The sequence below is a fragment of the Phycodurus eques genome, chromosome 13 (assembly GCF_024500275.1).
Source record: "Phycodurus eques isolate BA_2022a chromosome 13, UOR_Pequ_1.1, whole genome shotgun sequence".
In the NCBI taxonomy this organism is placed as follows: Eukaryota; Metazoa; Chordata; class Actinopteri; order Syngnathiformes; family Syngnathidae; genus Phycodurus; species Phycodurus eques.
The window spans coordinates 9,618,206-9,633,207 of NC_084537.1; the positions used below are offsets into that span (position 1 = coordinate 9,618,206).

The 15,002-nt window shown below is 43.9% G+C and overlaps 1 protein-coding gene across 10 annotated transcripts in view; it reads left to right on the forward strand.

The window, feature by feature from the left end:
- The window catches only part of eif4g1a (eukaryotic translation initiation factor 4 gamma, 1a), a 58,819-nt gene that overhangs the window by 21,607 nt on the left and 22,210 nt on the right, over positions 1-15,002 (forward strand). For 6 of the 10 annotated variants that reach the window (XM_061694887.1, XM_061694888.1, XM_061694886.1 and 3 more), the window contains 7 exons: positions 8,277-8,470; positions 8,671-8,763; positions 9,791-9,866; positions 9,953-10,807; positions 11,527-11,615; positions 11,785-11,965; positions 13,745-13,878. In XM_061694887.1, the coding sequence (XP_061550871.1) occupies positions 8,277-8,470; positions 8,671-8,763; positions 9,791-9,866; positions 9,953-10,807; positions 11,527-11,615; positions 11,785-11,965; positions 13,745-13,878 (1,622 nt within the window). The remainder of the gene's footprint in view (positions 1-8,276; positions 8,471-8,670; positions 8,764-9,790; positions 9,867-9,952; positions 10,808-11,526; positions 11,616-11,784; positions 11,966-13,744; positions 13,879-15,002) is intronic. The other 4 variants (XM_061694892.1, XM_061694895.1, XM_061694893.1 and 1 more) reach the window with 1 other exon arrangement.

Below are 15,002 nucleotides of genomic sequence, written 5' to 3' on the forward strand. Positions count from 1 at the left end.
ATGTGGTCATAAGTTTACATACCCTGGCAGAATTTGTGAAATTGTATTTAATTTTTTTAAATATGACTGATGACCGAACAACAACCATCATTTTCTCTATGGTTATGTTTAATGATAATGCTTTTCTGAAATGATTGACATTTTATTTTGAATCCCATTTAAATAAAATTAAATGTTTCGCCATCGCCTTAAATGTGTTTCGCCTTCATCTTTTCTTTAAAGAAGTGTGCCCATCTTACAAATTCTGCCTGGGTAATCAAACATATGAGCAACTGTGTTTTCTCGTTTACTAAATAAAAGTAGGGCTGTGAATTTCAAAATAAGAGCAAGTATATAAAGTATTACGTGTTCAAATAAAGTGCTTTACTTAAGAATAATTATTTGAAAATTCAGATCATCCTGTTTTGATCATACGGGTAGAAGCAAAGTCATGCATTGTAAAAATGCATTATACATAGGTGGAAAGGTTTTCCAGAATTTTGAGGTGAACTTTGGGGGTGCGTATTATATATGGGGTGTGCATTATACACAAGAAATTGCGGTAACTTTCCCTTAGGTGTCTCTGTTGTGTGAATCTACGTGCTGCACATGGTGCAAGGCTGTGGAGTTTTGGATGGAGCCAGTACAGTCAAGCGCTAGTGGCTAATGACACAGTCGTCAATCTCTGTCGGCTCACTGTGTGATCCGCAGACTGGGTTACCACAACAATGACCATTTATCAAGTCCAGAAAACTTGTGTCCATTTTATTTATCAAACAATTAGTTGATATAGTAATTATCGTGACAGGGCTAACAGCAGGTGTTTGATCCATGAATGGACCAATACATATCCAGGTTCTGTTAGCATGCTGGTCATATTTTGACATCATGAGACCAAGACATTACTTTCATGTACACGTATTTTTTTGCTCAACACTTACATAGGTGGGTAGTAGTAATGCACGACATTTACTCGGTAACATTTTGGATAGATTGTACTTGTCAGGGCGGCACGCTGGACGACTGGTTAGCACATCTCCCTCACAGTTCTGAGGACTGGGTTCAAATCCCGGCCCCGCCAGTGTGGAGTTTGCATGTTCTCCCCCGTGCCTGCGTGGGTTTTCTCCGGGCACTCTGGGTTCCTCCCGCATCCCCCAAAAAACATGCATGGTAGGTTGATTGAGAACTCTAAATTGCCCTTAGGTGTGAATGTGTGTGCGAATGGTTGTTTTTTTTATATGTGCCCTGCGATTGGCTGGTGACCAGTTGAGGGTGTACCCCGCCTCTCGCCTGAAAATTGCTGGGATAGGCTCCAGCACGCCCGCGATCCTTGTGAGGATAAGCGGAACGGAAGATGAATGAATGAATGAATGATTAACTGTACAAGGTTTCAGGCAGGATGTTCAGAGGGAAGTGGCCACTGAGCATCAGCAGGTTGTAACAGAGCTACAGAGAGACTGTTAAGAGTCTTGGGGGGACTGTTGTAAATTTTGCCATTCAGCTCCTTGTTAGAGAAAAAGTTGTGCAAAAAGTACAAAAAAAAAAAATTAACAGTCAAAAGAGGTTACATTTTGCCTGTAAAGGTTTTAGTGCATTTTAAGTCTGTCCTGAAATTTCTTCCAGCGGTCCGAAAAGCTGTAAAACTAGGAAATGCAGAAACACTTGAAACAACTAGGTTTTGAATAAGTAATAAAAGAATCTAAAATATGATTTGAAAGAAGTTCCAATACACTTCACTATAAAAGGACAGCCAATACTGACAGGCAAGAACAATTAATTTCATGGGGCCTTTTTAACACCCGCTTCCTCTGAATCCTCTCAATAACTCATTCTGCATCTGTCTCTTCCTGTCCTCTTTCCTTCCTACCTTCCTTCCTTCCTCTCCCATCCCTCGCTCCTCCCTCCTCCTTTTGCCGCGTTGGTTCAGAGCCCTCTCTTGCTGCGAGGGAGAGGCGGGGTGGTGGGGGGAGAGGCGGCGGCCGAGAGAACGGCCGTCTCTCTCTCCACGGTGCTCCTCTCACCTCCCAGCGCTACCCCGGTGAGTAGTGTGCGTGCGTGCGTGTTGGCCGGCTTAAGTGGCTCCTCTTGTCTCTACTGTTGTCATTGTGGATCACTTTTTAATGGACCTGCATGCACACTGCTACTGGTCACAAGAAGTGTTGTTAAAATATACACTTACTTATTATTAAAGTAAGGGATGTTGTGCTGTTGGAAATTTCCAAGATGAGCCTAAAATGTACTAACTTAACAGGTGAGCTTAGTAAGACTAAACTTTTGAAATACGCATGTCCAACTGTTGTTCAATGTTTTAGTACGTTTTGCTGTTCTCAAGCAAGGAGCTGAACAGCAAAATTCACAACAGGTGTTTTACCCATAATCGACCAATAAAATTATGCCTTTCTGTGAATTTTCCAGTCTCTGTTTTTCTGTTACAACCCGATGATGATCAGTGGCCACTGCCTTCTGAGAGCATCCTATTTGACGATGTTACTGTTGATCAATTATGTCGTCTTGATCTCATGATGTAAAAATGTCAACAGCATGATGAAGGGGATTATTTAAATAATTCTGAACGAGGACATTAGTCCATTCACGATTAAAACACCTGGTGTGAATTTTGCTGTTCAGCTCCATCCATCCATCCATTTTCTACCGCTTATCCGAGGTCAGGTCGCGGGGGCAGTAGCTTTAGCAGGGACGCCCAGACTTCCCTCTCCCCAGCCACTTCATCCAACTCTTCCGGGCGGATCCCGAGGCGTTCCCAGGCCAGCCGAAAGACATAGTCTCTTCAGCGTGTCCTGGGTCGTCCCCGGGGTCTACTCCCGGTGGGACGTGCCCAGAACACCTCACCAGGGAGGCGTCTGGGAGGCATCCGAATCAGATGCCACAGCCACCTCATCTGGCTCCCCTCGATGTGGAGGAGCAGCGACTTTACTCTGAGATCCTCCCGGATGACCGAGCTTCTCACCCTATCTCTAATGGAGAGCCCGGACACCCTGCAGAGGAAACTCATTTCCGCCGCTTGTATCCGGCATCTTGTTCTTTCGGTCACGACCCACAGCTCGTGACCGTAGGTGAGGGTAGGAACGTAGATCGACCGGTAAATTTGAGAGCTTCGCCTTTCGACTTAGCTCCTTCTTTACCACAACGGACCGATACAAAGTCCGCATCACTGCAGACGCTGCACCGATCCGCCTGTTGATCTCCCGTTCCATTCTTCCCTCGCTTGTGAACTAGACCCCAAAATAATTGAACTCCTCCACTTGGGGCAGGATCTCATCCCCGACCTGGAGAGGGCACGCCACCCATTTCCGACTGTGGACCATGGTCTCAAATTTGGAGGTGCTGATTCTCATCCCAGCCGCTTCACACTCTGCTGCGAACTGCTCCAGTGAGAGTCGGAGATCACGGCTTGATGAAGCCAACAGAACCACATTATCTGCAAAAAGCAGAGATGCAATACTGAGGCCACCAAACCGGACCCATTCTACGCCTCGGCTGCGCCTTGAAATTCTGTCCATAAAAGTTATGAACAGAATCGGTGACAAAGGGCAGCCTTGGCGGAGTCCAACCCTCACCGGGAAGGAGTCCGACTTACTGCCAGTTATGCGTACCAAACTCTGACTCCGGTCATACAGGGACCGAACAGCCCGTATCAAGGGGTTCGGTACCCCATACTCCCGAAGCAGGACTCCCCAAGGGACACGGTCGAACGCCTTCTCCATGTCCACAAAACACTTGTAGACTGGTTGGGCGAACTCCCATGCACCCTCGAGGACCCTGCCGAAGGTGTAGAGCTGTTCCACGGCCAGGACGAAAACCACACTGCTCCTCCTGAATCTGAGATTCGACTTCCCGACGGACCCTCCTCTCCAGCACCCCTGAATAGACCTTACCAGGGAGTGTGATCCCCCTGTAGTTGGACCACCACCCCAGTCTGCCAATTCAGAGGCACTGTCCCTGATGTCCACGCGATATTGCAGAGGCGTGTCAACCAGGACAGCCCCACAACATTCAGAGCCTTTAGGAACTCCGGGCGAATCTCATCCACCCCCAGGGCCTTGCCACCGAGGAGCTTTTTAACCACCTCTGTGACCTCAACCCCAGAGATAGAAGAGCCCGCCTCAGAGAACCCAGACTCTGCTTCCTCATGGGAAGGCGTGTCGGTGGAATTGAGGAGGTCTTCGAAGTATTCTCCCCACCGACTCACAACGTCCCGGGTCAAGGTCAGCAGCGCCCCGTCCCCACTATACACAGCGTTGGTGGTGCACTGCTTTCCTCTCCTGAGACGCCGGATGGTGGATCAGAATTTCCTCGAAGCAGTCCGGAAGTCTTTTTCATGGCCTGTACGTTGAGGTTCACCCCCGGTGCACGAGAGGGTAGCTTCCCTCCGCCTTCAGGTGGGGGGGTGGATCCCGACTGTTGTTTGTACCTCTGCACCAAACAGCAGTTCAGAGGACCCGCCCTTTTTGGAGTACCTTGGAGGGGGTGCTGGAGAGCCCTCCCACTTCAATGCTCACGTGGGCAATGACAGTGAGACCTGGCCCTCCCCGATCAGAACCCGAGCGGTGTTCTGTTATTGGACTTCTGTGCTCATCACGGATTGTCCATAACGAACCCCTTGCTCAAGCATAATGGTGTCCACGTGCACTTGGCACCAGGACACCCTGTGTCGCAGTTTGATGATCGACTTTATGGACACTCGGGTGAAAAGAGGGGCGGAGCTGTCAACTGATCACCACCTGAACTGTTCAGCTCGTTTAAAAAAAATAATAAAATAAAAAATTCTGAGTCGATTAGGGGGAAAACGAAACAAAAACACTCCGGGATAATTCATTCATCTTCCGTACCGCGTATCCTCACTAGGGTCACGGGCGTGCTCGAGCCTGTCCCAGGTGACTCTGGGCGAGAGGCGGTGAGCACCCTGAGCCGGTCGCCAGCTAATCACAGGGGACATATAAATAAACAACCATTCGCACTCACATTCAAACCTACGGGCGAGTCTTTAATTAACCTACCATGCATGATTTTGGAATGTGGGAGGAAACCGAAGTACCCGGAGAAAACCCACGCAGGCACGGGAAGAACATGCAAACTCCACACAGGAGAGACCGGACTTAAACCTTTGCCCTCAGAACTGTGAGGCAGACGTGCTAACCAGTCGTCCACTGTGCCGCCCCGCAGAATAATTGTTCAAGATAATCGTCTTTGCTGACTTGAGAGTAGATGCTCAAATTTTGCCTGATTGTTGAAGGACGTTTCCCTGTTTAATTAGCTAAAAGTCCTGTTACATCACAATCACAGAGTGTCTCAGCCTAACTCTGCGTTCACCACACAAACAAGGTTTTGTAATCGACAAACGGTGTGTTTCTTTAGGTAGATAAGCATCTAATTTCTGCCATTGTTTTCACCCAAATCTCTTGAAAACACATGGAGTAAGTTATTGAGCTTTGAAATAGTCTTTGCCGCTTCCCTCCCAAAAATATGGATGTAGGTGCTGGAAAGAAAGATGTGAACATGATCAGCCACGATGGGCCTTTGCTGACATTAAACACAAGGGAGGGAATATTCTCAAATTTGGCCCAATTATTTTGTGCATCCCGCTTAACATTTACAATTGTCGGCCTGACCATTTTCCAAGCAGACCAAGGAGTAAAAGTCACTCTTTAGTTATGTTTTTTTTTCAGGGCCGATACTGATTATTAATTGTTGAAGAGGCCGATAACCGATATTTGGAGCTGATATTCATTTGCAGCAAAAGGAAAAATATTGGTCAAAGTTTTGAATAATACAAACTCCAACTCTAAACGTCGCTTAACTGCTTTTAAGCATTTTCGGTACACAGCTTTTCACTTTTTTTAATGTATTTTTTTAAACCTTGGACAATATTCATTCATTCATCTTCCTTTCCGTCTTTCCTTACTAGGGTCGCGGGCATGCTATCTCCGGGCAAGAGGCGGGGTACACCCTGAACTGGTCGCCAGCCAATCGGAGGGCACATATAAACAAACAACAATTCGCACTCACATTCATACCTACCCTGCATGTTTGTGGGATGTGGGAGGAAACCGGAGTACCCGGAGAAAACCCACGCAGGGACGGGGAGAACATGCAAACTCTACACAGCCGGGGGCGGGATTTTAACCCCCGTTCCCCGGAACTGTGAGGCAGAAGTGCTAACCAGTCTTTAACCGTCCCGCTCGTTGGACAATATATTGTTTTAAAATTGTAACAAAAAGTGCAGGGAGCTCCCAGGCTCAGCAGCATGTCTTAAAGCTAAATGATAACTTAAACAAACAGTTTTCTAAAGTTTTCTGCAGTAAATAGTCTTCCGAAATTTCAATACAACTGAAATGTTAATCATTCACTTATCTTTGTTTTAAGTTCAACCAAAAACAAAAGGGGTAGGGAGTTCCCAGGGTCGGCAGCATCTCTTATATAGTTAACAAAAAATTTACATAAATAACTAATTCCCTAAAACATCCCCAGTTTTAAATTGGTCTCTTATCGGCCATCTGATCTTTTTTTGGGGGGGGGGCGTCGGGGAAATAAACAAAAAACGAAGCGGGTGCCGATATGCATCAAAATGTTCAATATCGGCGGCAATAATCACCCCGGCCGATAACACTGGTCAACGACAAATTTGTCAAAGATTTTTTAACTGATTTAGGACAATTTTGATGTGCTGAATCCAAATATCACTTTGGTTTTGCTCAATCAGGTCGAGTCAGGTTTTTGGACTATGGCCACGTTTTTGTTTACAAGTACAGGTACACTGTATTGCCAAACGTTTTCGCTCACTTAGCTTGACTTACATATAAACTTAAGTGACATCCCATTCCTAATCCATAAGGTTCAGTATGATGTCAGTCCACCCTTTGCAGCTATAACAGCTTCAACTAATCTGGGAAGGCTGTCCACAAGCTTTAGGAGTGTGTTAATGGGAATTTTTGAGCATTTGTGAGGTCACACACTTAAGATGGACGAGAAGGCCTGGCTCTCACTCTCTGCTCCAATTCGTTCCAAAAGTGTTCTATCGGGTTGAGGGAAAGACTGTGCAGGCCAGTCAAGTTCATCCACACCAAGCTTTTATAGACCATGTTTTTATGGACCTTGCTTTGTGCACTGGTGCACAGCCATGTTAGAAATGGAAAAACTGTTCCTGCAAAGTTGGGGGCATGGGATTGTCCAAAATATTGGCTCCTTAGTTTGAGTGAAAGAAACTGAAGGATTCAGCATACCAAGAGCTTTTGGACAATTCATTGCTCCCAACTTTGTGGGAAGTTTGGTGATGGCCCCCTTCTGTTCCAAAATGGCTACGCACAAAGCAAGGGCCACAAAGACATGGAACAGAGAGTTTGGTGTGGATGAACTTGACTGGCCTGCACAGAGTCCTGATACAAACCTAATAGAACACCTTCGGGATGAATTAAAGTGCAGACTGAGAGCCAGGCGTCAACATCACCTCTCAACATGACCTCTCAAATGTGCCTCTGGAAGACTGGTCAGAACATTCCCTACACACACTCCTGAACCTTTCAGGAGAGTTAAAGCTGTTATAGGTGTAAAAGGTGGACTGATGTCATATTAAATCCAATTGATTGAGAAGGGATTGTCACTTCAGATCATATGTGAGTCAAGGCAGGTGAGCGAATACTATTGGCAATAGTGTATTTTTGCTTTAGAGATTCAAATAAATGGAGGTTCATGACCTGAATTTTGAGCAATAACGCCGTAACATTCAATATACAGTGAGTATCAGTGTCTCCTATTCAATTTACAGTAAACAAAGTTTGGAACATTTGATTAATAAACTCAACAACTTGGCGTGAAAACACGACCCGAACAAGAGAAACGGACTGATGTCATTGTCGGAATCAGTGATGCAAAAAAACCCAGACAATTTACAAAAAAAGAAATTTTTGTAACTCTGTGTAATCGGTCTATCCATAATCTTACACACCCCACACTACAAGATTATCTTTTACAGAGATCCATTATCCGGCCTTTGCTGGCTTTGATCACAAAGGACCAACCGTGGCCCAATTTGTGTGGACCTCATTTTAGAAACCGCTTGTTGAGGTCATGGAATCCTATTCTCTTTTTTTCCTTTAGCAATTTGGAATATTACTATAACCTTCAATAAGCAATTGACAACTACAATGACTTTTTACCAGTGTTAGGATTTGATCTCATCTTACAAAGAACATACACTCGTATCTATCATCACCACAGGAAACAAATATTTTGCTTGTTGATTAACCTTTTTCTTTTTGTTGTCAAATTCCAATTTGCAGCAGGAGCATACTACCCGGCTCAGCCGCCATACTCTCCATCTGTCCAGACCGCACAGGTCATGATCAACCCTGCCCAGCAACAGCAACCAGCCCCCTCTCCTCAGCAGCCACCAGCACCACCACAAGGCCCACCAAAGAGGGAGCGTAAACCGGTAGTGTGTCCCAACAAAAGAGCAGCGGACCTCTTGTCTGAGGTCACTAACTGAATGGAGAAAAAGTGTATTGTCTGTTCAATGTGGAACTTTCCCCTTTGACCTCAAAATAACAAAAGTTCCTTATTTATTTTTTTATTTTTTTACACTGGTCAGTTGCTTTTAATCACTAGGGGCAGGATGTTTACATACTTTTAATGAGGGGTATATCTAACCAATCCTTTGCCCTTTCCTAACAATAGATCAGAATACGAGACCCCAACCGGGGTGGACGAGATATCACGGAGGAGATCATGTCTGGTGGAAGGTCCACCTCTACACCAACTCCCCCACAGGTAAGTATCAAACAAGCTCTGAGACATTAATGGTAGTACTACATAGCTGTTAATGAATGTGGATCGTGGGGCAAAGGGTTTTTTAAAGGTTGCTATTGGCCCCCCCAAAAATGGTTATACATATCCATATTGGTAGTTTAAACCCTAAATATACCCCAAACTATGATCCACAGCCACTTTAATATATCATTTAAATCTCATCTTACATTTCCCTTAAAAATAAATTTCTTACAGATGTAATTTTGAAAAACACTGCACCAGTAGTCAGAGTATACTGGCGTGTATGTCAACAAAAATTACTACTTTCCTATTAGCCATTTTATTGCGTTTTTGACTCGGTAATACATAATTACGCATATTTTAAATACATAGAGAAATGCAACAACAACTTATTACCGGTTGATCAGCTGTGAACTTCCACTACTGCCAATAGGGTTCCGGACCTTAACTTCATGATCATGAAATTTACCACCGTGGGATCTTGCATCAGCTGTCAGCCAGTGGCTAACGCTAGCTACTCCTCCACTAACATGGTGCCTTAGAAGTAGCAGGGTGTTTCAGCAGCATCTTAGTGTTACAGAAAAAGCACAAAAAATACAAGCGTGAACAGGTGTGTTTTTCAGCAAATAGTTGTAGTTATGTTCGACAGAAAAGGTAGGTGTGTTTCAGTGTGTTCTATCTTGATTGATATGTGGCTAATAAAGCAGTTGGGAATCAGTGAACTAAACTAGTGAAGTAAAATAGGTTCCTATGATAAGCATGTAATAAACACTGGTTAATTAAAAATCTCACTGTTTGGAAAAAAAAAAGTATAAAACATTTTCCCCCCTCCAAAGAAAAGCATACACTCTAATAGTGGGATTGTTTTTCTTTTTATCCAAAGAGCTTCAAAAATGACTTTTTGATGGTCTTTCTGATTTATTTATAAAAAAAAAAAAAAAAACTGCTTGAATTTTGCATGAATTTAATTTTGTAATGAACTCTCTCTTCTTCTGAGTAATTAAATGTTAACTGTGTGTGATGGTAGGCCAACATCACAGAAGCCGGACCAGCACAGACTAACGGTGAAGTCATTCCGCCTGTTACGACAGTCACGAGACGAGGTGTGTGCCTTTTCTGAATTCTGGATAATGCGTAATGCAACGTGGTTTTAGTCAATGATCTCCCTTTTGTTTTCCCCTCTACCCAGATGACAACGTAGAGCATGTTGGCAGTGTTGAGACCCCTCCACCACCTCCCACTGCAAACACCGAGCCTGTATGTGAGGCCGCACAGGAAGCAGACAACCAGAACTTGCCAGCCGCAGAATTGGAACCCGTAGCTCCTGACCTGGCTCCTGAGGTGCCGACCCAACTGATAGAGGAACAGCCAGCTCCCGCTCTCCTCCCTCCCACTACAGCAGCCTCCGTGGTGGAAGTTGATGAAGTCGACACTAACGTTGGTGACACGGTAGACTCTCCAGTCTGCCCCTCGCCTTCGACGGCACAAGAAGAGGAACCGCAGGCTCCCTCGGCTTTGTGCGAGAAGACGCTAGAAAATCAACAAGTTGAGGTAATGCGGGTGGTGGAAGAAAAGGAAGAGCCCATGGCAATCGCCACAGTAGAGCCTGTTGCTGAAGTTGCAGAAGTACTACCCCCTGTTGTTACGGAAACAGAGGAAATTTCTAAAAAGATGGCAACTGAAGCGCCTCAGCCTCCAGTCTTGGTGCAGGAACCCGCTGCTTCACCGACCCAGAATGCTACTCCCAAGCCCGAACCGCAGTCCACACCGCCAGAACCAGCAGAGCCTCCTCTCTCAAACGGCCTTCCTCAGGATGTGGAGGAACTCTGTGAGGAAGACACTACAACTTGTGACCAGCCAGATGCTTCTCAATTTCAGGAATCCACACCTGTGTCTAAAACTGCAGTGCCAGTTGTGGAGGAGGTAGAGGTAGAGAAGGAGTTGGTGGTGGAAGATAAAAAACAGCAAGTGGTGAAGGTGGCAAAAAGTGAGGAAGTTCCTCCTGTCTCTGTAAACTCTCCTACAGAGGAATCTGCTATGCAAGGTAAGTTTATATATGACCTCATCTAAATAGACAATGAACCCCTGATTATTGCAGGTGTCCCAAACCCACCATAAATGATTATCTGCGATATAGAGACAATTTAAAAACATTTAAGAAGTTGTATTCTTCCCACACCCTTTAAACTTATTCGAACACATTCTTAAAGTATTCCTTTGCACCTTTTACCACTCTTTTGCTTGCACATTTCTTCGCATAGGAGGGAACTCTATATTTCGTCTAACAAAAGTCTGCTAGCTTAATGCTAATATATAATGTGAAACACCATAGAAGGGCTAATGGAAGTTAGAATAAATGTTGCTGTAATTAAAAACCTTTTAACAAATGCTACTTAAACACACATGAAGCAGTAACGCATAGAAACAATTTATGACATAACTCACAGGCATAAATATAATAATGACCATTACTGAAGCTCAGTTGGGGACCTGCTCTGCCTCTACTTCTTGCTCTCAATTGCGCTGCATTTCTTCCAGTAGTCCTCACCACTGCCTGAAGGTGCCTGATTCTAGATTTGCATTTTTGGAAGAATTAGAAAAAAAAAATTAAACACGGACGTCCCTATGTACTGTAAATAGCTATAAAAAAGATCGCTTACAAATCTGTGAATTAGCTGGGTTGCGAACGATGACCCGCAATGTAGTGGAGGAACACTGTGTGCATCAAACACTTAATTGCACATTGTCGTCCTCCTCTTGAAGCTGCTACGTCTGTGCCAAAGAAGAGGAGGAACATGAAGGAAATAAACAAGAAGGAGGCTATTGGAGACCTCCTAGATGCCTTCACAGAGGTTTGTATTAGCAAGACAGAGAACAAAACATAGAACAAAAACAAAGATCACAAAAACACAGACTGCACATACATAATTTATATATTTTTGGGGTCGCTTTGTTTTAAAACACTGCGTTCTCTGGAAGACAAACCTTGTTATTGTCTGGTCCTTGTTTTGTTCACTCCAGGAACAGGACGCCAAGCCTGCCTCGGGGCCCTCGTCCACTCAGCCAGATACTGTCCCTGTTGCTCCATCTGAACCTCCTGCTGAGGTGGCAGATGAGACCTGGGAGGAGAAAGAGGACAAGCAGAACGCTGAACCGGAATCCAAATCTGATTCCACTGACAAGAAATACCATTACAAAGAAGGTAGATTATGACTGTGCTGTACTGGCAGAGAGTAGTGCTTACCTGTGCTGTGCGAAATTGTCCAATTTCACGCAATTGATCTGAAAATATTATTAATTTACTACAAATATGTCCTTGCTCGTCTATTTATGCCATTGAGGTAGTGACTGGTAGAACAATTAAATGCTCTTCCTCTAGATGACAGAAGTGGCATTTGGCCTGTGTATCCACCTCTTGCCCATACATACCACAGAATAATAGCTTTATGTTTAACTAAACACGACCACTAAGTGAATTTGTGATTAAATTGAGACAAGATGATTATTTCTGTATTTTATATTTGTTTGGCTGTGTAAAATATGTGCCTTGGTTCAAAGGTTGAGAGAGACCAGATTTAGTTTATGGATTCGTACTTCATTTGCTCCTCAATGTTTAAAATGTTGCAATGAGATGTAATTACTAAACGCACACTTCACACTATATTCTGCATTTTTAAGGCCTTTTTAAAGAAATTGTTCACATGGACCCATGAATGTGTAGCTGCTCATGAATAGTGCTGTGTGATATGGACACAATTGTGTTGCCTGGTATAGGTAATTTTATATCCCGATGTAGTATTTGTCCTTAAAATTACATTCAATTTATGGTAGTTTACTCTGAGATTTTGTTCATTTATCCAAACTTTTTGCACAGAAAAACAATTACATGGATAAAATAAATAAAAATACATTAAAAACACAATCCAAATATCTGGTAGGACAACCATGAAATGTTCAATTGTTGTTGTGTACATTGTAATGTACAATGTAGTTGACGCATGCCTCTCTTGCAGTGCTGAGTATTTGCAGGTAATTTAGTAGTGTTGCTACATACTCGAGCTCAGAATCGCCGTCTAAATCCCCAGTTGCTATTCTCATTGACGGTAACAAATGACTAGTGAATCACAGTTGAATAGTTACTCGTTGTACTATTTAGAAATAAAGGTAGGTTGTTGTCCAACAAATGAAACTTCTAGTTTGATCATTTTAACTCTATCTATAGCCCCCTCCTTAAGACCGAGTCGCAGTTTTTTTTAGGGGGGGGGGGGGTTGCAGAACACCAGCAAAGGCGCATGACGCATTTTGGCACGTTTTAGCAACTGCTTTTCCCTCTGGAAAAAGCTGTTGCCAAAATACTTTTTTTAGTTTAGTTTTTAAAATAGCTTACTTTAACCAACATCCCTCGCTGCATCGTGGCCGTGGTCTATTTTGCACTGGTATAAATCCACGCTGGCTGGCAACATCTGCTTCTACTAACGCAGCTAGTTAGCTTAGCTGCTAGTTAGCGGTAGTGGGCTAGCTCTCGTCAATCATCTGCCACGATGTGTTGAATGAATCTTACATAAAATTCTCCCATTCATTCTGCCGTGGTTGTGGTCATCAACATCCGTGCAGCTCTTCAGGCATGGCAATCGTATGCCTCGTTCTGCGGAGATTGTCTCGAAGGAGACAGCTGCCTGCATCCGTGATTCATGTTAAACTATAGGACTTGGAAGCAACTGTACTACCACGCGTATCCGTGGTAGTACAGTACAAAATGGCGGCCGTAAAACAAATGAAGTAAATACAGGGGGCAGCATCTTGTCGTAACATGTTATCTTTGATCTGTTTTAATTAGAATCAGAAAATTCAGACTTGGCCTTTTTTTTTTTTTTTTTTGCACTCTTCTTTTTGTACTTGTCTCTGTGGCGACAGACACGGAACACTTATTGCACTAGAATTTCCCCCTCGTCCCATTAAATCTGTCTTGATCATCTCCCAGAACAATGGAAGCCAATAAACCCCGAAGAGAAAAAACGCTACGACCGAACGTTCCTACTGGGCTTCCAGTTCATCAGTGCCAGCTTGAACAAACCCGAAGGCTTGCCTGTTATCAACGACGTGGTTCTGGACAAGGTGGGTACATTGCAATTTATTCTGCACTACACAGGATGACCTTCAATTGGCTGTGTATGCCTGACCAAGCGTAATCAACAACCTGACATTCAGTCATTAGACTTGACAGTGATCTGATCGGCTTGATCGGTATCTTCCTTGTCGCGTGTCTTTTGACATAGTACTGAAAATATCTGACCGCCAATAGTTGTTTAAAAAAAAAAAAATGTCAGCGGTATGGGACAGACAACACGTAACGCGTGGTTCAGACTACAAGACAAATTTGTTTTTGCAATAAAATCTTATATTCCGATACCACCGCAACCCGTCTTTTACGATCACTCTGCTTAATCTTGTCAACTCAAACGCGACCGGATACACTTGTTACCATGGCCACGACAACAACAATGGATCGCGCATCTATTGTGTTGGTCAAAAAAGAAAAAACGTGTGGTGGTGATAGTCACCGCTGCTTGGGAGATGACGTTCATTCAAGGATTGCTTGAGGTATGTTCACGTACTTTTAATACGACACGGCTCACAAGCAGCCAACAAAATGTTATGTAGCCTAGCAAGCTAGTGCTAGCACTAACTGTTCAGAATCAGAATCATCTTTATTTTGCCAAGTATGTCCAAAAAACACACAAGGAATTTGTCTGTTGTACGTAAACATGCCGCCGTTCTGTCGAATCATGCTCTAAAATTTCGGTGTGTGTGGAGTAATTAAATTACAATATTCATTCATTCATTCGTCTTCCGTTCGGCTTATCCTCACTGGGGTCGCAGGCGTGCTGAAGCCTATCCCAGCTATCGGCGGGCGAGAGGCGGGGTACACCCTGAACTGGTCGCCAGCCAATCGCAGTACTTTAATTACAATAAGTTAGCACCCAGTATTTCTGTCATGTAATGTTGGTTTGACCTGACTGATTAAAATACATGACCTGACGAGAATATTATTGAAGATACTCAGTATACAGTACACGAGTATATACAGTAAATGAACAAGTCATTTAAATAGTCACATTTCTCCATCTTGTGATCGGATCGGTGATCGGTTATTGTTTTATTTTAAACTCGCTGATCTGTGATCAGCCCCAAAAATTCTGATCGTGTAAAACCTGTCAGTTATTTAGTTAATCAGGTTT